Genomic DNA, 16,266 nt, shown 5'->3' on the forward strand with positions numbered 1-16,266 from the left:
TACCCTGAAGCATTTTAGCGCCAGGGAGGTTTTTAAGACAGGAGTAAGGCTTGTCTCCAGTTCATTCAGTTGTGATACTGGTGTTGCAGCAGGAAACGAGAGGCAAGTATACCATGCGCTCTTCCTCTTGCTGTAAACAAAATTAGGCAGGGTGTGTTGTGATCACTAAGCCTGAGTGGGGAAATGGTGCTCTAGGCAGGGGTTGAATCCTGGTTGTGTTGCCCAACTTGTCCTCAGTAGTTTTTCTCAGTATATTTGACATTTGGGTAAGGTATGTTGAGAGGATCAGTTTTCAAAAATCTTTCTTTTTGAGTTACTCTGGTTTAGTCAAAACACTGGAGACAAAGAAATAAATGCATAATTGCTTTAATACCTAATTGAAAAGTCTGTCTGCTACAACATACCACCCTGCTCCTTCATCCTAAGTAGAGTAGGTGGGTATTTTGGGGAGAGGAATCGGCACTGAGGCTAGTTTGTTTCTGACCATAAATCTTAGTGAATAGCAGCTGCAGCTGGACGAGGCAAAAATGAGCAGGAATTGCCTTAGAGGAAGGTCTGCAGCATGGGCACAGGGAGGGCACCCAGCTGGTCCCACCTGGGAGGGCATATTGTGGCGGAGACCTCGGGGCACCCAGGCATCCGCAGCCCGCAGGACTGACCAAGCTGGCTGTGGCATGCAGCCTCTACCCACACAGCTCTCTAGGGGCTTGCCACCTGAATGGTTAAGTAGGAAGCATGATGCTGGTAATAGTGTAGCTCTGCCCAAAATGTAATTCACCTGTCATTAGCATGGGATGCATCTGCTGGATCGTATTTTGAAGTTACAGCTGCGTGGTTTTATTTGTATTTGTGGCGTGATGGTTATTAAGGAAAAGTATTTCTGGCCAAGTGAATTTGCTTCCTTAAAAAATAAATTATTAGCAATTATGTTGCTTTCCAGCTGTTTTTGATCTCCTTTTTAATTTTTGTTGCTAGTACTTTTTGTGTTAGTTTTAAAACTAACTTTAAGATGTCATTATTTCCTTGGGGCTGACAGCAATGGAGTAAAATTAGAAGCTACCTGAAAGGGTTTAGGGTGCAAAACCAATAACTGAATGTAGCATTGCTGCCTGTAAATTTCAAAGCTTTAAAGCCTTGAAAAGGGATTCAAGTGGAAGTGGTGACACATAGCAGCATAAATAATTATCTTTGGTACCTTTCACCTCTGAATTCTTTTTTACAGCATACAGAACATGGCCTGAAGAGGTTAATAAACGCGCTGCTACAAAGTGCTTACAAAATTAATGCAACTGCCATGGATATAGGCTGCTCAGTGATAGTGTGTGTTTGTCGGTGTCTTTGAGGTGTTCAGAGAAATAAAGAATAAATCCGATCGTGTTGCTCAGATGTTTGACATCGTGATTTTAGCCTGTAATAATGTGTAACCGAGTGTCCAGATAAATTCCTTGTGTAGCTGGTACAAGCGCTCCTATGCTGCACTTCTGTGCACATGCTGGCAGGGATCTCCGCTGCTCATGCAACTGCAAGGATTATTCAAGGGTTACAATCGACTTGGTTTTTAATTGATTATAATTAAAACCAAACAGACCATCTTCCTGTGAGTGGAAGCAGTATCTTCTGTGCATCTCTTCCGAGATTCTGTTAAGAATGGGGTGTAAAAAATTGTTTTCTGTTGAGAAAGTCCTTTTTGATTGTCTGATGCAAACATGCTGCAGCTCACCCTGCTGTCACTGGTTTGCTCGCTGTCTTGCCAGTTTCAGTGGTTGTCTCTGTGCCCCCATAGGGCTGGGCAGGGTACAGATGGATTTCTCTTTTAAAGCAGGGAGTGAAGCCCTCCTCGCCACCCCTGGCCATGCCCCATCCCACCGTGTCCTCCCCCCAGAAAAACAAAGCCTCTATAGCTCTTGTCAGCAGAATGAACTTTCTGGTCTCTGCAACAGATCAGGTTTTAAAATCATTTGAAGTGTTTCAAGGGGACATCTTTTTTTATTAAATTTTCCAACAGTTTTTTACGCTGGATAATTGTAAATCAGATCACTGTCAGATCTAAATTTAAATAGAAAAATGTATCTAATGTGCAATAATTTCCAATGTGACATTTTGGGATAATTCACCTATAACTTAAAATGAGTGAGTGCTAAAAAATGCTGCTTCTCTAACAAAAACAGTTTCTTTTTTTTTCATAAAGATACCTGTCAGTAATAATGTCCAACTTGTTTTAGCATAGGATTGCTTATAACTAAAACAAAAAATGAGTAGTCAAGGGAATTTTTTCTCCACAAAATAATAAAAATAAACCTGCCTAATCCTGCTAATAGCATACAGGCATCACTGGTAATTTAGTTCAGAAAAATTACACGTAGACCGTTTGTCTTTGTAAAGAAAAAGTGCATATACTGCAAAACCCACATTTCTGTAGGATTTAAAAATTGGCATTTCAGATCTGCCCATCAGGTGTGGGTTTTGTATGTTGTTGGTTTTTTTTTTCCGCTTTGTACCTTTTTGTTCCCAGTATTGCTGAAAGCCAGGAGTACGCAGTGGTGGTGTAGCTTGGAAGGAGCCTGTCATTGGTGCTGTCTTGTGATGGTTTTATTTCTTATTTAGAAACTATGCTGCTCCCACAGCACAAACGTAAGCGTGGGGTTGGTGCTGTCCAGAGTTGCTCTCCTTTAGTGGAAGTTAAAGCTTGTGCTTTCAGGAGAGTGTCTGGAAACGCTGTGAAGAGATGGTCAGCTCCATCAGCGGTACCTTTCTGTGTAAAGGATGCATTGTTTCATTTTTGTATGGCGCCTAAAGCTCAGCTAACTTGTTTACTATGATGTTAATCCAAAAAATAAATGCTTGCTTTTGTTTGTTTGTAGGCATATGGCCCCGGGAGGCCCTACCCGCTGCCACCTCCCTCAGGAAGATACAGCTGGAATTAGCTCTTGACTTTTTTTTTTTTTTAAGTATAGAAAACGTCTGTTGTTTTTGTTCTTTTATTAATTGGAAGGGGGGGAATGGAATCCTGTAGTTTAAAACTATGATACTTGTTTTAAACGTGCACATTTCTTACTGAATTGATTACTTTGAGGGGTGGGGGGCAGGGGCTGTGTCGCTTTGAAATAGTGTATTGCAAAATACGAGTAAACTAGATTTGCTAATTTGCTTGTGAGACATTTGATGAGGTAGGAGTGCTGTTTTGTCTTTATTATGTGTACAAGCTGTGCTTAGCTATGCCTGTCAATTTGAACTCCAAACATCCTTTACTTCACACATAAGAGCCTGAAGCCAGACACGGAGTTTTAAAGAATGCACAGAAATCGGATTTTATTAACTCTAGGAAGACACAGCAGGCAGTCTGGGGAACACGATGTTTAAAGACAAGTCTGTCAGTATTCCTTATAAGATGCTTCTTTGAATTTCTCATAAAAAGAAGAGATTTTTGGACTTTGTAGTTAAAACATTTCAACTTTTACAACTTGTGCCTGTTTTCGACTTCTGTTATTGTAACATAAACAAGCACAGAAGGTGTATTTGTTTGTTTTGATAGATAATTTAAAATCGCTCCCAAGTATGGAGTTTCCATTCATTTTTAGTACTCTTTCTAGGGGTTTCCATGTGAGTGTACCAAATCAGTAAATATTTTTATTTGCTTTATAAAGTGGCTTTTGAAATTCTAAGCTGTATCGAGTGGTTTATTTCTTTCCCCCTCCAGAACACTTTTGTATCTGTGTATATGCGCACACATTCCCTGTTATTTATTCAAAAAAAAAAAAATTGCATGCAGCCTCCACAACAGTTAGTAAAACCTTTGTTTATTCAAAAACTCAGCAGCTTTCTGCTAACAGTAGAGCATCCAGGTAAGGTGAGCAGGTTAAAGCTGATAACCTCTCTCTTGGTTGTGCCACCTAACCTTTTTTCATTAAACACGCGTATCATATCTACCAGTAAATGTGGAAGTTTTGCCCGCAGGGTTGTAATAAAAGGGTGCTGCTTTAGCTGTCTCCTTGGAGTGGTTTTCAGCCCCTTCCTCCGTGGGCCCAGATGTTGATCACCAGCACCAAAGAAAAAGCCCAGACTGCTGTAACCTTGGGAGGAAGAAATCACAAAACTGGATTCATTATTTTCAAGTGATTGAGGTGGAGTGGAATCCTTCATTGTAATGCAAAGAGTTGCCGTCTTGCATGGACCTGGAAAATGCTCGCAGCGGCCTCTTTATGCGCGAAGCTTTAGGTCTCAGAAATAAATTTTGCTTCTCGGGTGGTACAAAACCGGTGGCAAACGCCAATGCTCGTGCAAAGGTGGCGGCCGGGAGCGAGGCTGGTCACAGGAGCGGATGCCCCTGCCCCTGGGGAAGGACCCGGGCTGCAACCCCCGGCTCTCCATGCCGGGCGAGCCGCGTCGGGGTGGGATGCGCCCGCGGTGGGGTGAGGTGGGGTCCCCCTGCCCGGCTCTCCGCCCCCCGGGAGCAGGTTTCGGATGGGCTCCGCGCCGCCGCCGCCGGCGGGGATGACCCGGCCCGAAATCCGTTTTCTCCGGCCCAGAATCGACCCCGTGCGGCTCTCTGGGCCCGGGGTAGGGCCGCTACGCAATCGGGAGTGCGGCGCGGAGCGGGGGTGGCCGCGGTCTGGGAGCGGGCGGCAGGGGCAGAGCTGGCGGCGGGGGCCGCGGGCGGGCGCCGGGAACGAAGCGGCGAACTCCTCAGAACAACGTTTCCTTTTATTGGTAAAAGGAGAGAGAGCAGAGAAAGAAAGAAGAAGGTAAAAAAAAAAAAAAAAAACGGAGGAGAAAGCACAAAGGAACAAAAAAAATATAAAAGGAAAAAAAGGAAAAGGGAAAAAAGAGGAAGGAAAAGAAAACAAACAAACAAAAAAAAAAGAAAATAAGGAAAAAGAGAAGCCATCGGAAGCTTCCGAGCTGCGCTTCTCGGCGCGCCCGCGGGGCAGGCGCGGCCCCGTCCCGTCGGGTCCCGTCCCCTCAGGTGCCCTCGGGCAGCCTGGGCCCGGCCGGGACCCGCAGCGGCTCCGCGACGCCGCGGCCCCGGCTCCCGACGGAGGCGCGGGGCCTGCCCGCGCAGCGCTACCGAGCCGTCCTAAGAACGAAGAAAAGTTTCTCCCCCGCGATCCGGGCAGCGAAGCTCCAAGGCTTTCCGCCCCCGCCGCTGCGGGCCTGCCGCGCTTTGTCCCCGGGCTGCGAGCGGCCGCGGCCCGGCGCGCCCCGTCCTCCAAAGACAGCGGCTGCTCGCACCGCCCGCCGCCTCCTCGGCCTCGGGTTACAATTCCATTTACCTTCAATCAAATAATGATGAAATTGCACTTCAGGGGCACCCTTATAAAATTAATTCTGCCGAGATAAGTTGCACTTCAGAGGATTTATTGTTGGCGGTCAATGGGTCTGTAAGGTGTAAGCGCAGCGGCTCTGGCCCCCGGGCGCAGTTTGCTTCCGCCGCCGGAGCGGGGCCGGGCGGGGAGCGGGGCGCGGATCCCCCTCGCCGCCTGCCCGCCACATCGGGGCCGCCCCGCCGGGGCACAGCGCCGCGCACACGGGACCAGCGGGCAGCCGCGCACACCCCCGGCCGTGCCCGCTCCGCCGCCCGCTTCCGGGTGAAGCCCGTCTGCCAAGCCCCAGAGCGTCTAAAAATGAACGGGGCCGGGGTGGGGGGGAAGGGAGGGAGGGGCGGGAGGCACGGACGAGATCGGGAGGCGGCGGCCCGGAGGTGCCGTCGGGGCCCGGTCGCGGGGCGCGGGGTCTACGCCGGGGGCGGCACGGGGGCGATTACCACGTCCTGCCGTACAGCAGGTTGGGGCTGACCATGCCGCCGCTGTAGTCGACACCGACCGAGTCCATGGGGGCCAGGGGGGGCACCTGGCCATGCAGCGCCGGCGGGCTGGGCGAGAGCTCCTCCAGGTCGGCCGCCTGCCCCAGGGAGCCGGGGTGCGGGTGTGTGGCGGCGGCGGGCAGCGCCCCGCCGGAGCCGCCCGGGGGCGCGGGCGCGGGCTGCCCGGGGGCCGGGGTGCCGCTGCCCGGCGGCGGGCAAGGCTTGCCGTCCTTCACCAACACGGGCACGGCGACGCGGCGCGGCGAGTGCTGCTGGCAGAGGCCGCCGGCGCCGTCGGGGTGCAACTGCTGGGCGGCCGCCTTGTCCTTGGCCTGGCGCTTCATCTTGTAGCGGTGGTTCTGGAACCAGATCTTCACCTGCGTGGGCGTCAGGTGGATGAGGCTGGCCAGGTGCTCCCGCTCGGGCGCCGACAGGTACTTCTGCTGCTTGAAGCGGCGCTCCAGCTCGTAGACCTGCGCCTGGGAGAAGAGCACCCTCCTCTTCCTCCGCGGGGCCGCGTGCAGCGGCACGATGGCCTTGGCGCCCTCGGCGATGCCGCTCAGGCCGCCCATCCCGGCCACGTTCATCCCCGCCGACGGGCCCATGAACCTGGAGACTGGGCGGGACGCGCGGCTCAGGGCCGGCGGCCGCCCCGTCAGGGGGCAGCGGCCGCCCCCGCCCGCCGCCGCCGCCCGCCGCCCCCGCCCGCCGCCGCCCCGCGCCCGCACTTACTGCCGGGGTACCGGGGGTCGCCGCCGGCCCCGTACCAGCCGCCGCCCGCCGCCGCGCCGCTCCTCATGCCCTCGGGGTAGGCGGGCAGCTCGCCCACGTTGCCCAGGCCGCCGTTGCAGTAGCCCCCGACGGCTCCGTGCGGGAACTGGGACACGCCGTGCGGCATGTGGTAGGCGGCCGCCCCGGCGGGGCCCGCCACGACGTGCTGCGGGACGGCGGCGGCGGCGGCGGCGGGCACCGGCGGCTGCCGGTAGGGCCCCAGCGGCGCGCCCAGCCCGGCCGCGCCGTCCATGCCGCCGAACTTCTTGTAGCTCTCCTCCATGGGGCTGAGGATGTCGGTGACCGAGAAGGGCGTCGTGTGCTTGGGGCTCAGCGACATGGCGGGGCGGGGCGGGCCGTGCGCTCCCGCCGCCACCGGCGAGCCGTGCGCTGGCGAGGCGCGGCGGCCACCAGCCCCTGGCCGCCCGTAGCTCGCCGTTTCTTTTAGCCCGGCGCCAGCTTTACGCCAGACCCGGGGGGGCGGAGCGAGCGCGCCCGGAGGGGGACAGCGGCGGCGGGCGGCCCCGTCCCCTCCCCGCCGCCGGGCAGCGCCCCCGCCTCCCGCCCCGGCCCCCTCCTCCCGGCCATTGTCCTGCGGCCGCCGACGGGCTCTTAAGCTCGGCCACCCCGGGGCACCGCCAGAGCGGCTCCGGCCCGGCCCTTCCCGCAGCCCGCAGCCCGCGCCCGTAAGTACCTGCGGCGGGGCGGGCGGGAGGCGAGGAGCGGAGCAGCCCCCCGGACCCGGATCCCGGACCCCCGCCGCTCCCCGAAGCGCCCCCCGAAGCGCCGCCGCCGCGGATCGGCCTCAGGACGGCGCGGCCCCGACGGCGCGGTCCCCGCTGCGGCCGGGAGGGCACGCACCGGGGAGCGCCGCTGCCGAGAGAGTCCGAGTCCCCGCGCAGGAGGCCGCTCGGCGCCGTTTGTAGGTGGTCGGGTTGGAGACCTTCTGGTTTTATTTTTTGTTGCTGTCGTTCGTTCGTTCGTTTGTTCGTTCGTTTTGCGACAACGAAATGCCCCCTCCGGGCTGCCGCAGCCTCCGAGCCGGAGCTGGGCCGCGTTCCCCTCGCTCCGGGCTGGGGCGGCGAAGCCTGCTGCGCCGTCGGAGGCCGAGCGCTGCCTGTCCCTCCGGCCCGCTTGCGGACGGGGAGCCCGGGGCGCTGCTGGACCCTTCCCCGCCGCCCGCAGCCGAACTTCCCCGGGCCGGGACGCGGGAGTTGCGCGCCGTCGGGGCGGGCGGGCAGGGGCCGCAGTCGGGCTCCGCTCCCTCCTCCGGGCGACGGGGCGGCCGCGCCGTGCCCATTCCTGCGCCCGGTGTGCGGACATCTGCACGCGGAGGGGCGGCGGGGCCCTCGGGACCGGGACCGGGACCGGGACCGGCCCGTTCCGCACCAGCGCGGCCCCTCGGCGGGAGCGAGGCGTGGAGCGGGGCGTGCTCCCGACCGGCTGCTCTCAGGCCCCTGACGTGCGCACGGCAGCTCCGGTACGTGGTGAGGCTGCTGCGTGCCATTGGGCTGCTCCACGTCCACTGCCCGCACTGCCCTGCCCGGGTGTCCCTGCCGTGCCCTGTGCCAGGGGATTTTCCCTTCCCCAAACCCCATCCTTTTCCTGACACCTTGGGGAGAACACGACAAGATAAAACACCCCAGAGGAGAGCTCTGTGTAACCTTCATGCCCCCCCCAAACCCTGAGGACCCTGGTGCCGCGCAGTATTGAACACATCCACAGCTCTGTGTGCTTTGCTGCTTTTGCAGGTTTGGCTGTCTGAAACTCACGCTCCCCAGCCAAGTTTACCTGCAACACTTTATTCAATTCCAGTTTTTCCAGAGATTAGGCACAATTCCTGGTGCTTGCATTTTATTTTTTTTTCCTGGTGCACCTTTCTTCCCCTCCACATCCCACCTGCCTTGGCTTAGTTGCAGGTGGGGGCCTGGGGCTGGTGGGGCCATGGGGCTGGGCTTGGCTGGCTGCCCGAAGGGCACCCAGGGCATGAGGGCCAGGTGTCAGCACCAGAGCTGGGCTGGGTCCCCAGCATCCCAAAAACAGGGCATTTCCAGGTGCCAGCAGAGCAGTTGCTTTGCACATGGGCTGCTGGGCAGCCTTGTAGCTCAGCTCCTGCTCCACCAGAGTCTTCCTCAGAAGGCTGGCAGTTACACCCATGTTTTATATTTTGTTTCAGTCATTTTATCATTTTGTTCTGCTTTGTTCCATGTGTTCTGTCTGCCTCCTGAGGCTGGCCCCCTTCTGGAGCACGTCCCCTACTCTTCGGCAGTCCCACTGCAGACAGTGGATGCTGGATGCTTCCCCCACCTGGAGGGGGTCCCCTGACTCACGGCCCCTCTGCAACACAGCCCGAGGCCCCAGGCAGGCAGGGGATGGCAGAGTGGAGTGGCTGAGCTGGTCTGGGATGCCGACATGAGCCCATGGCAGCTGCTTCGGGGCTGCGTGGCTGGGCAGGACATGAACCTGGCAATTGGACCGGGGCCTCAGGGTCCCATGCAGCTGATGTAACCTGATGGGGAGCCGTTGAGCCAGGCACAGGGCTGGTAGCATTGCAGAGACAGGCCACAAACGGTGTGGAAGGGGTGGGCTGGGCAAGAAGGGGCCCCACAGGCCAGAAGTGCTGCTGGGAGAAGTGGGAGGGGGAGCATGGCAAGGGGGCAAGGTCCCCAGGGGCTGCGGCACCCCCAGGATGAGTGCAGCCACCACAATGCCATGCCTGCTCACGCCGGGAGCACCCCTGGTTCTTATTAATAAATGAAGCACTTTGACAAGGCCAGTGTGAAATACCTGGTCCCAGTTCAAATGAAACATGGAGGTGATTTTTCCCTTTGCTGTTTTACTTTAGCAGAAACCTGGTACATTTATTTGTTTCCTTTCGATTTCAGTGACTCTGGCTTTGCCAATGGGAAAAAATATTTAATTTCTTTAAAATATGTTTGACCAATGCTAATGAAAATCCAATTAATAAGGCAAAAGTTGCGGACAAAAAAAAAAAAAAACAAAAAAAAACACCTTAAAGTCATTCTCATTTATAAAAATGTATATTCTTCTACCTTAATCAGTCATTATCTAGAAGTGGCATGCAAAAGTGGACTGTTTCCTTCCAGAGCATGGGAAGGTCTAGTTGCAGAATTTAAGCTAAATGCTTTCAAAAGAAGATTTTTAAAAAAGATATACAAAATGCAATAAGGGTGACTGATAGAAAAGCACCTACCAAGAAGTCAAACTATTAGGTTTTAATTTTTTTGAGTTATTTCCATAGCTTCTTGATTACACATGTAGCCCCAAAGGTCACCGTTACTTAAAGCTGTGGGAGTGCAGGTGTCATTTCAGAAACCAGTTTGTCTTTCTGATAATAATGACATATTTTGGCCATATGGCACTCATTTCCACAGATAAGTTGTTCTTGCTATTTTAGACTGTGTCTATTACAGTAAAGATATTGACCTTGGCAAGACACAATTGACATATAGATAGAGGCTGATTTTTTTTTTTTGTCATTTTTCAATAATCCAGTATAAATGCTAATTTATTTCCGTGGCAGCTCACCTAAAAGCAATAGTTTCTTCTAAATAATCAGCAGTAGTCACTCATTGCTGAGGTACAGTGTTGTGATCACGGCTGATGGCAGTTTGCCTTGATTCTGCTCTTACCAATAATTTGCAGAGATTAAAAAGGTCTTGGAAATGGAAGCTTAAAGAATTGCTTTCTAAAGACGTTGTTAGATTGAAAAAGGAACCTGGGGTTTCCAGTGCACTCTAAAATCATTTCCACATAAACCCCAGATTTAGTAGTTTTAAGTGTCGCTAAATGGCCTGTTCACGGGGAAGGGATGATGTTTATGCGGCACCGAGAGATCTCGGCTCCCACTGCAGACGTGGCTCCTGCTGTCCGTGCCCAGCCGGGTGGTGTCTCCTCGCCAGGGATGTCGGCACCTGGACAGCAGCTGCAGGAGGCATTTTCTCAGACTTTGTTGGCTCTGCTTACACAGAATAGTCACTGGCAGACGCAGGCGGCAGGGGTGGTCTCCTCACTGAACCTGGCACCTGCCCACCCCGAGGGCCCCCTGCCCCATCCATCTTTGCTTGATGACAATTACCATTACACAATTACCGTTTGCATTTTTTTCCCTTGTGACTGCAGGCGTTGCACATTTTGCTGCTTGGGATGAACACCGAATGCCTCGGACATCTCAAACCTTCCCTGGGAGCTGCACACGCTTGATGGAGTTTCCCTTGGGACTGCCTCTCCGGCCAACCCTCACAGCCCTTCTGCTTCTGTGCTTTGGGCCCAAGTCCTCTCCTGGGAGCCCCCATCACCCTGCCCTGGGAGGTGAGCATCCTTCCACCCACCCGTGCTGTGTGCCCTGAAGCACCATGCCCCGTACCCATGTGGGTCTCAGCACCCTTTGGCAATAACCAGCTCCTGCCGCTCCTGCTGGCCAGTTCATCTCTGTTCCTGGAGCATGGCTGGGAACACCAGCTGGCCCCTCAGGCTTCCTGCCAAATCACTGCAAAAGGCACCAAAAGACTCAGCACCCTGAGGGTTGGCACTAGGTGCAGGCGTTGTCTGAGATCAGCTCCTGTAAAGGAGAATTACACTGATTTCAGCTGTGTCTCGTTCTGTGCTTAGCAAAATCCCTTGGGCCTGGGTTAGGTGGTGCCAGTGGTCACTTCCACTGCATATTGCTTCAGTCTCACTGAAATACCACAGGACTGCTCGTTCTGCTCCCTTCTGCACACTGAGGGGCACTGACCATGCCGCTTGCTCCCCATTCTTGCATTTCTTGCCAGTTTCTCCTTTTTTGCATTTCTTGCCTCAAACTGCAAAGAGGGAACTGGGGGGTGGCTGTGGGCTGGCACAGGTGCTGGCTGTTACCAGCCAGCCTTGTCTGCCTCCTGTGTGGGGCTGGGCAAGGCTATTAATGCCTGTGGGCAGGGCAGGCTGCTCTGTGAAGACTGTGCAGCAGGAGTAGGAGCAACAGGGCAGGCTCCAGCCCCTGGTCCTTCTGCCCCCAGAGAAGGGTGCTTTCAGCTGCAGAGACCCAGGCAAATGTCCTGTGTCCCCAGATTTGCCTGGGTAAGGCTTCTGTTGAGAGAAATGGTGTGGTGGTGTGAGTAAAGCCATCTCCTGTCAGCTCCCAGGTGCATCCTCCTCTTCCTCCTGTGAGGGCCCTCAAAAGTTGGTCTATTCAAGAGTGCATGCTGCAAGCAGCTTATTTAGCAAAGTACATTAAAAGGAATATCCAAGAGCTATTTTTATGTTTCCTAGTCACTAACACTGAAGAATATACTCCAGTGCTGTGTTAGCATCATCTTGTGCAGCTTGCTCTCAGACAACAGAACACAAATATTTATTTAGGGCTTTGGCCTTTGTTGCAAGGTGTCTCACACTGTGTGTTACTCTGGGCTGGCAGCAGGCCTGTGCCCTGGCTGGGCTCCTTTGGGTGCCTCAGCAGCCTCCTGGTGAACTCTCTCTCCTGGCTGATACAGCATTCTTTCATTCTGTGCTGGGTTCGTTTCATTTTTATTTAATATAGCTGAGTAGCAAGGATGGCTTTCCTCATTGCTGCAGTGTACAAGGCTCGATGACTTGTCTGCGTGGAAAAGCCAGTTGAATGTCTCAGTAAGACCTGGGCTGCAAAGGCATTGCCATGTTGCTCTATGGCAGTGTTTAAAGCTTCCTCCTGATCCCTGCTGCTTGTAGTTAATTGCTCCTGGCTGGGGAAGAGGAACTGACGTGCATTGGAGGTGTCTGTGTGTCCACACCCTCCCTGGTGCTCAGGACTTCACACCAGCGGAGGAGGCGTCAAACATCCCTGTGCTGCTGGGTAGTGTGCTGGGGTGAAAGTCAGCCTCCCCTTTCCTGGACTTGGCAGAGGTGTCCTTTCTGCAGACATGAAGGCCACTCAAACCCATGCAGTTTCTTCCCCTTGCCAAAGAAGGCTTGGTGCTTCCCTCAAGCACAAGTTGTGTGCTAATGTAACACTAAATTTTTGTCCCCTGGCACCCATCTCCTCCTGTGCCTGGATCAGGAGGGAGCTGAGACGTCTCTTCTGTCAGATCTGGAATCTCTGCTGGTCTGAGAAATGCCAGCCTCTGTTTGTCCCAGTGATTGCCGTAACTGCTGGGTTCTCGTCTGTGGGAGGTCTCTGTGGTGGGGCTGGGGATCCCTGCCTGGTGCCCCCTGCCCTGGGTGCTGCTGACACTGCAGGGGCCGGGGACATCCTGCACAGGCTTTTCGCCCTTGCTGCGTGCCCTGAGCTGGATGTTAGAATGGCAGGTAGCAGGGTCTGGGCTCCTTGGTGTGTTGAGTCTCTTCTGTTTGCTTTTTTCAATCCTGAAACTTGTATTGCCACTGAATTACTGGCTTTGTGCTTTACAACATGGAGTGAAGTATGGCATTTCTCTACGAGTCATGCAAATAAAGGTTCTGATCCTAGCAATGAGCAATGATAAACCCAGCTAGAGAGAAAGGGCCCAGATTCTGTGAAGGCCCTCAAAAATTTGGTCTGTAGGCATATTCAGGAGTCCATGCTGCAAATAGGTTACTTAGGAAAGAGTCTAACGTGTTTTATATTAATAGGGAGAGTCAAAGGGTGCCAATACCTAGCCTGAGCAGTAGGTAGAGAAGTTGGACAATCTGCAGATATGTAGTTGGCTATAGATGAAACTGCAGATAGGCATGTAGCATCACACATGTTTTCTTTGGAAAGGGGAAAGAATCAGGAAAAAACCTCCACGTTCATTTGACATCTCCTGATTTCTTTTGTTTGCATCCTTATGTCAGCCTGTGGTCAAGGTGACTCTTTGGGTTAGATTTAGATACAGTGTGAGGGAATCACAAAGTAGAGAGACTTACTGAAGGATCCTCTCCATTGCCTTTGAAGTCAGAATAATATTCCTTGCACAATTAGAAGTAACCATAGTTACTCAAAGCCCTTGCTCCTGGAGGCTGAGTGGAGCAAGGTGGCAGCCAGAGGGGGAGAAGGCACAGCGCAGTGGAAGGGGTGAGCCCAGCCAGGAGCATGTGAGAGCAAGTGCTTGTGTGGGGCTTGGGGGCTGGAGCTGTGCTGGGCATGGGGCTGTGGGTAGGGAGGTGCTGGGTCAGGGGCTGAGCGCGGGGGCCCTTGGGTGCTGGAGCCAGTGTGTGTGTGGGTTGTTGGTGGCCCTGCAGCTGCAAGGCTGGGATGCACAGGACAGCAGGACAAGTGTCCTCAGGGGATTGGAAGGGGGCAATGGAGCTGCGGGGCGGAAGGATGGTTTTCTAAGGAAATGACACCTGAGCTTTTTCTTTTAAGTAAATTAAAGAATGTGCATGCTGAGGGAAGCTGTGGTGTGTGATTTGACTCGCAGTACTGGCTATCAGGAGTCCCTGGGCCATGCTTAAAATTAACTCACTGAGCTTGGGTCCGAATGCTGCGGGAGGGACTGAGCAGAGCCGGGCTGGTGGTGGGGTGGGCTTGGGTCTGTGGGGAAAAGTCAGGTGTCCCTTAGGGTCACCAACCTCTGTCTGCCTCGTGTCACATTGTGCTGCTGTTCCACAGAGTTTACCTCTTTTTGTGTGCAGTGTTTTAAAAGGGTGACTGAAGAAAGCGTGTGTCTTGTGGCCATCTATAGCCACCATTCGCCATGAGAGGATCCACCAGCTTGGAGCAATTTTTCTCAGTCAAAACGGTTTGTGTGATGTGAGTGGGGTTTTTCAGGCTTTGTGAAGGATGTTAAATGCTGTGAGGGGTCAGTGCTCCTAACCAGGAGGTGGTGTTGGAGAGGGTACCAGCTACCTTGTTGCCACAGCTCTCCTGTGTGCTCAGCCCTGAGGTGCTCTAATGGCTCTGTCTTGTTAGGTGTGTCTCCAGCTTCATCCAGCACCTTCTGCCTGGGGCTGGATGAGACCATGCAGGCACCCTTAACATTTGGTCTGTATGCTCACTGAAACTGCAGGCTGGCCTCTTTCAACACCTGTGACAGTTTGTGGCACAACCTGGCACGGAGGAGGCCTGAGCTGGGAGGATTTGGTTAAATGAGCTTCATGGATGAAATGCACTTGGAGCAAGTGGTAGCAAATGGGGTTCTGGGGAGGCATCACCAGATTCTTCCCTGGAAATCCCCATTGTGGCAGCCACTGTTGTCTTTTGCCTAGATTGCAAGCACTTCTCTAGGGGAATTACCTTTGGATTTTGGAAGGCTGTAGGGGTGAGTGCCCTGCTGATGCCTTTCCAGCCTCTGGGGTAGGCTGCTGCGTATGGAAGGGTTGCATTTGCAGCCTGAGCCTGGCAGGGTGCTGTCCCCTAGTGATTACTGGGCACAAAGGAGCCCTTATGTCACTGTTCCCTCCTGTGGGAGGCAGCACTGTTGGGGAGAAGCCTCTGTAAAGGGTGCCCCTTTGGAGTGCTGACATAGGCCACTAAGATGGACAGGTGTGTGGAAGCAGAGGAGGGGTGGGAAGGAGAAGTTTGGTATTTGAGCAAAGCACCCGGGCAGATGTTTAAGATGTGCTGGCCTCTTCCAGATTGCATTAATGAAGGATTTCATTAGGCTGCGGAAAAAAGGTAACTAAGGTTGAAGGCCTTCTCTTCTCTGCTGTTTTCTCATCACCAAGGCTATGCTACTTTCATACCCTGGGTTACTGCTCTGACTCCTTTTTCTCCTTTGGTGCTATGTGTGCTCTGCAGGCTCTGACCCCCAGTGTCCTGGGTGCCCCTGTGGCACCTGTCCTCCTGCAGCTGATGCAAAGTGATGGTGGCATTAAAGACTGAAAAAGAAGCCTTGCCTTCTGTAACCAGCAAAGCAGAACAAACTGTACAAGTGGTACTGCTGTGGGGAAGCTTGGGAGGGTGGTGGCTGGTGGAACTGCCCCGTTTGTTCACTTTTTTGCCCCCAAGGAATGCCTGAGAGCCAAGGTAGAAGAGGGGGAAACGAGAGGAGCAGTGTGTGCCTGTGCACAGTGTATGGAAGGAGCCCCGTACCCCAGCATGGAGATGTGCAAGCTCACCCCGTTTGCCCCTTCTACATGAGCCCACTCTGCTCCAGAGCCCTGGGGCCTTACGTAGGTGCTTTGAGTCTGTTCCTTTCAAGGGGCTGGGTGCGTGGGGATCAGGCTGTGTGTAGGATCCTCCCGCTGCCCCGGTCCCAGGTGGCAGTGCCCTTGTGGGGCCCTTCTCCAGCGGGCGGTGTGGACAGTGGCATCCCTGCCGCATCCAGGGCGGCTTGCCCAGCGAGCATGCTGGTGTGGAGGTCCTGTTGCTTTAATATTTATAGCACCTTTGCTATGTTCATTCTAACACTAAACTGCTAATTAATTATGACATTTGTACTACTTCATTTTTTTGCTGTGAATCTGCAGGACCTGGCAGGCAGTTAATTAGCTCTCTCTATGCAAAGGATACTAAGAAAAAATAATTGCTTGAGGAATCATCATCATGTTCTCTCAGAAAGGTCTTACCTATGAGCTGGCTTAAAGCTTGCTGGATTTGCACTTTGAAAGATGCCTCTGTCAAAGGCCAATCCTTTGGAAGAGAGATTTGAAGGAGAAGGTTATCTGGGAGATGCAGCTCAGAGGGTGTTATTTAGTGCTTGTAAGTCCAAGGGAAATCAATTATCTAAACAACCCCTGTTCTAGAATGGATTTCTTTATTCTTTTAAAAATATGTCCTCATCTTTGTCTCCATATTGACATGTACAGTCAACACACCC

The 16,266-nt window shown here is 53.6% G+C and overlaps 2 protein-coding genes across 2 annotated transcripts in view; one reads left to right on the forward strand and one right to left on the reverse strand.

Annotated features, from left to right (window-relative positions):
- XRN2 (5'-3' exoribonuclease 2) overlaps nucleotides 1-3,662 on the forward strand; it is a 50,874-nt gene extending 47,212 nt beyond the window's left edge. The window contains exon 30 of the mRNA XM_084283561.1: nucleotides 2,862-3,662. Coding sequence (XP_084139687.1) covers nucleotides 2,862-2,924 — 63 coding nt within the window. The 3' untranslated portion in view covers nucleotides 2,925-3,662. The remainder of the gene's footprint in view (nucleotides 1-2,861) is intronic.
- Nucleotides 3,663-5,757: 2,095 nt separating this feature from the next.
- NKX2-4 (NK2 homeobox 4) lies at nucleotides 5,758-6,911 on the reverse strand (the record flags this gene model as incomplete). The annotated part of the gene is made up of 2 exons (XM_084283385.1): nucleotides 5,758-6,416; nucleotides 6,533-6,911. The coding sequence occupies 2 exons, from the start codon at nucleotides 6,909-6,911 to the stop codon at nucleotides 5,758-5,760; spliced, it is 1,038 nt and encodes a 345-aa protein (XP_084139511.1).
- Between the last annotated feature and the right edge of the window lie 9,355 nt (nucleotides 6,912-16,266).

The sequence above is a fragment of the Netta rufina genome (assembly GCF_964035555.1).
Source record: "Netta rufina genome assembly, chromosome: 3".
NCBI lineage: Eukaryota > Metazoa > Chordata > Aves > Anseriformes > Anatidae > Netta > Netta rufina.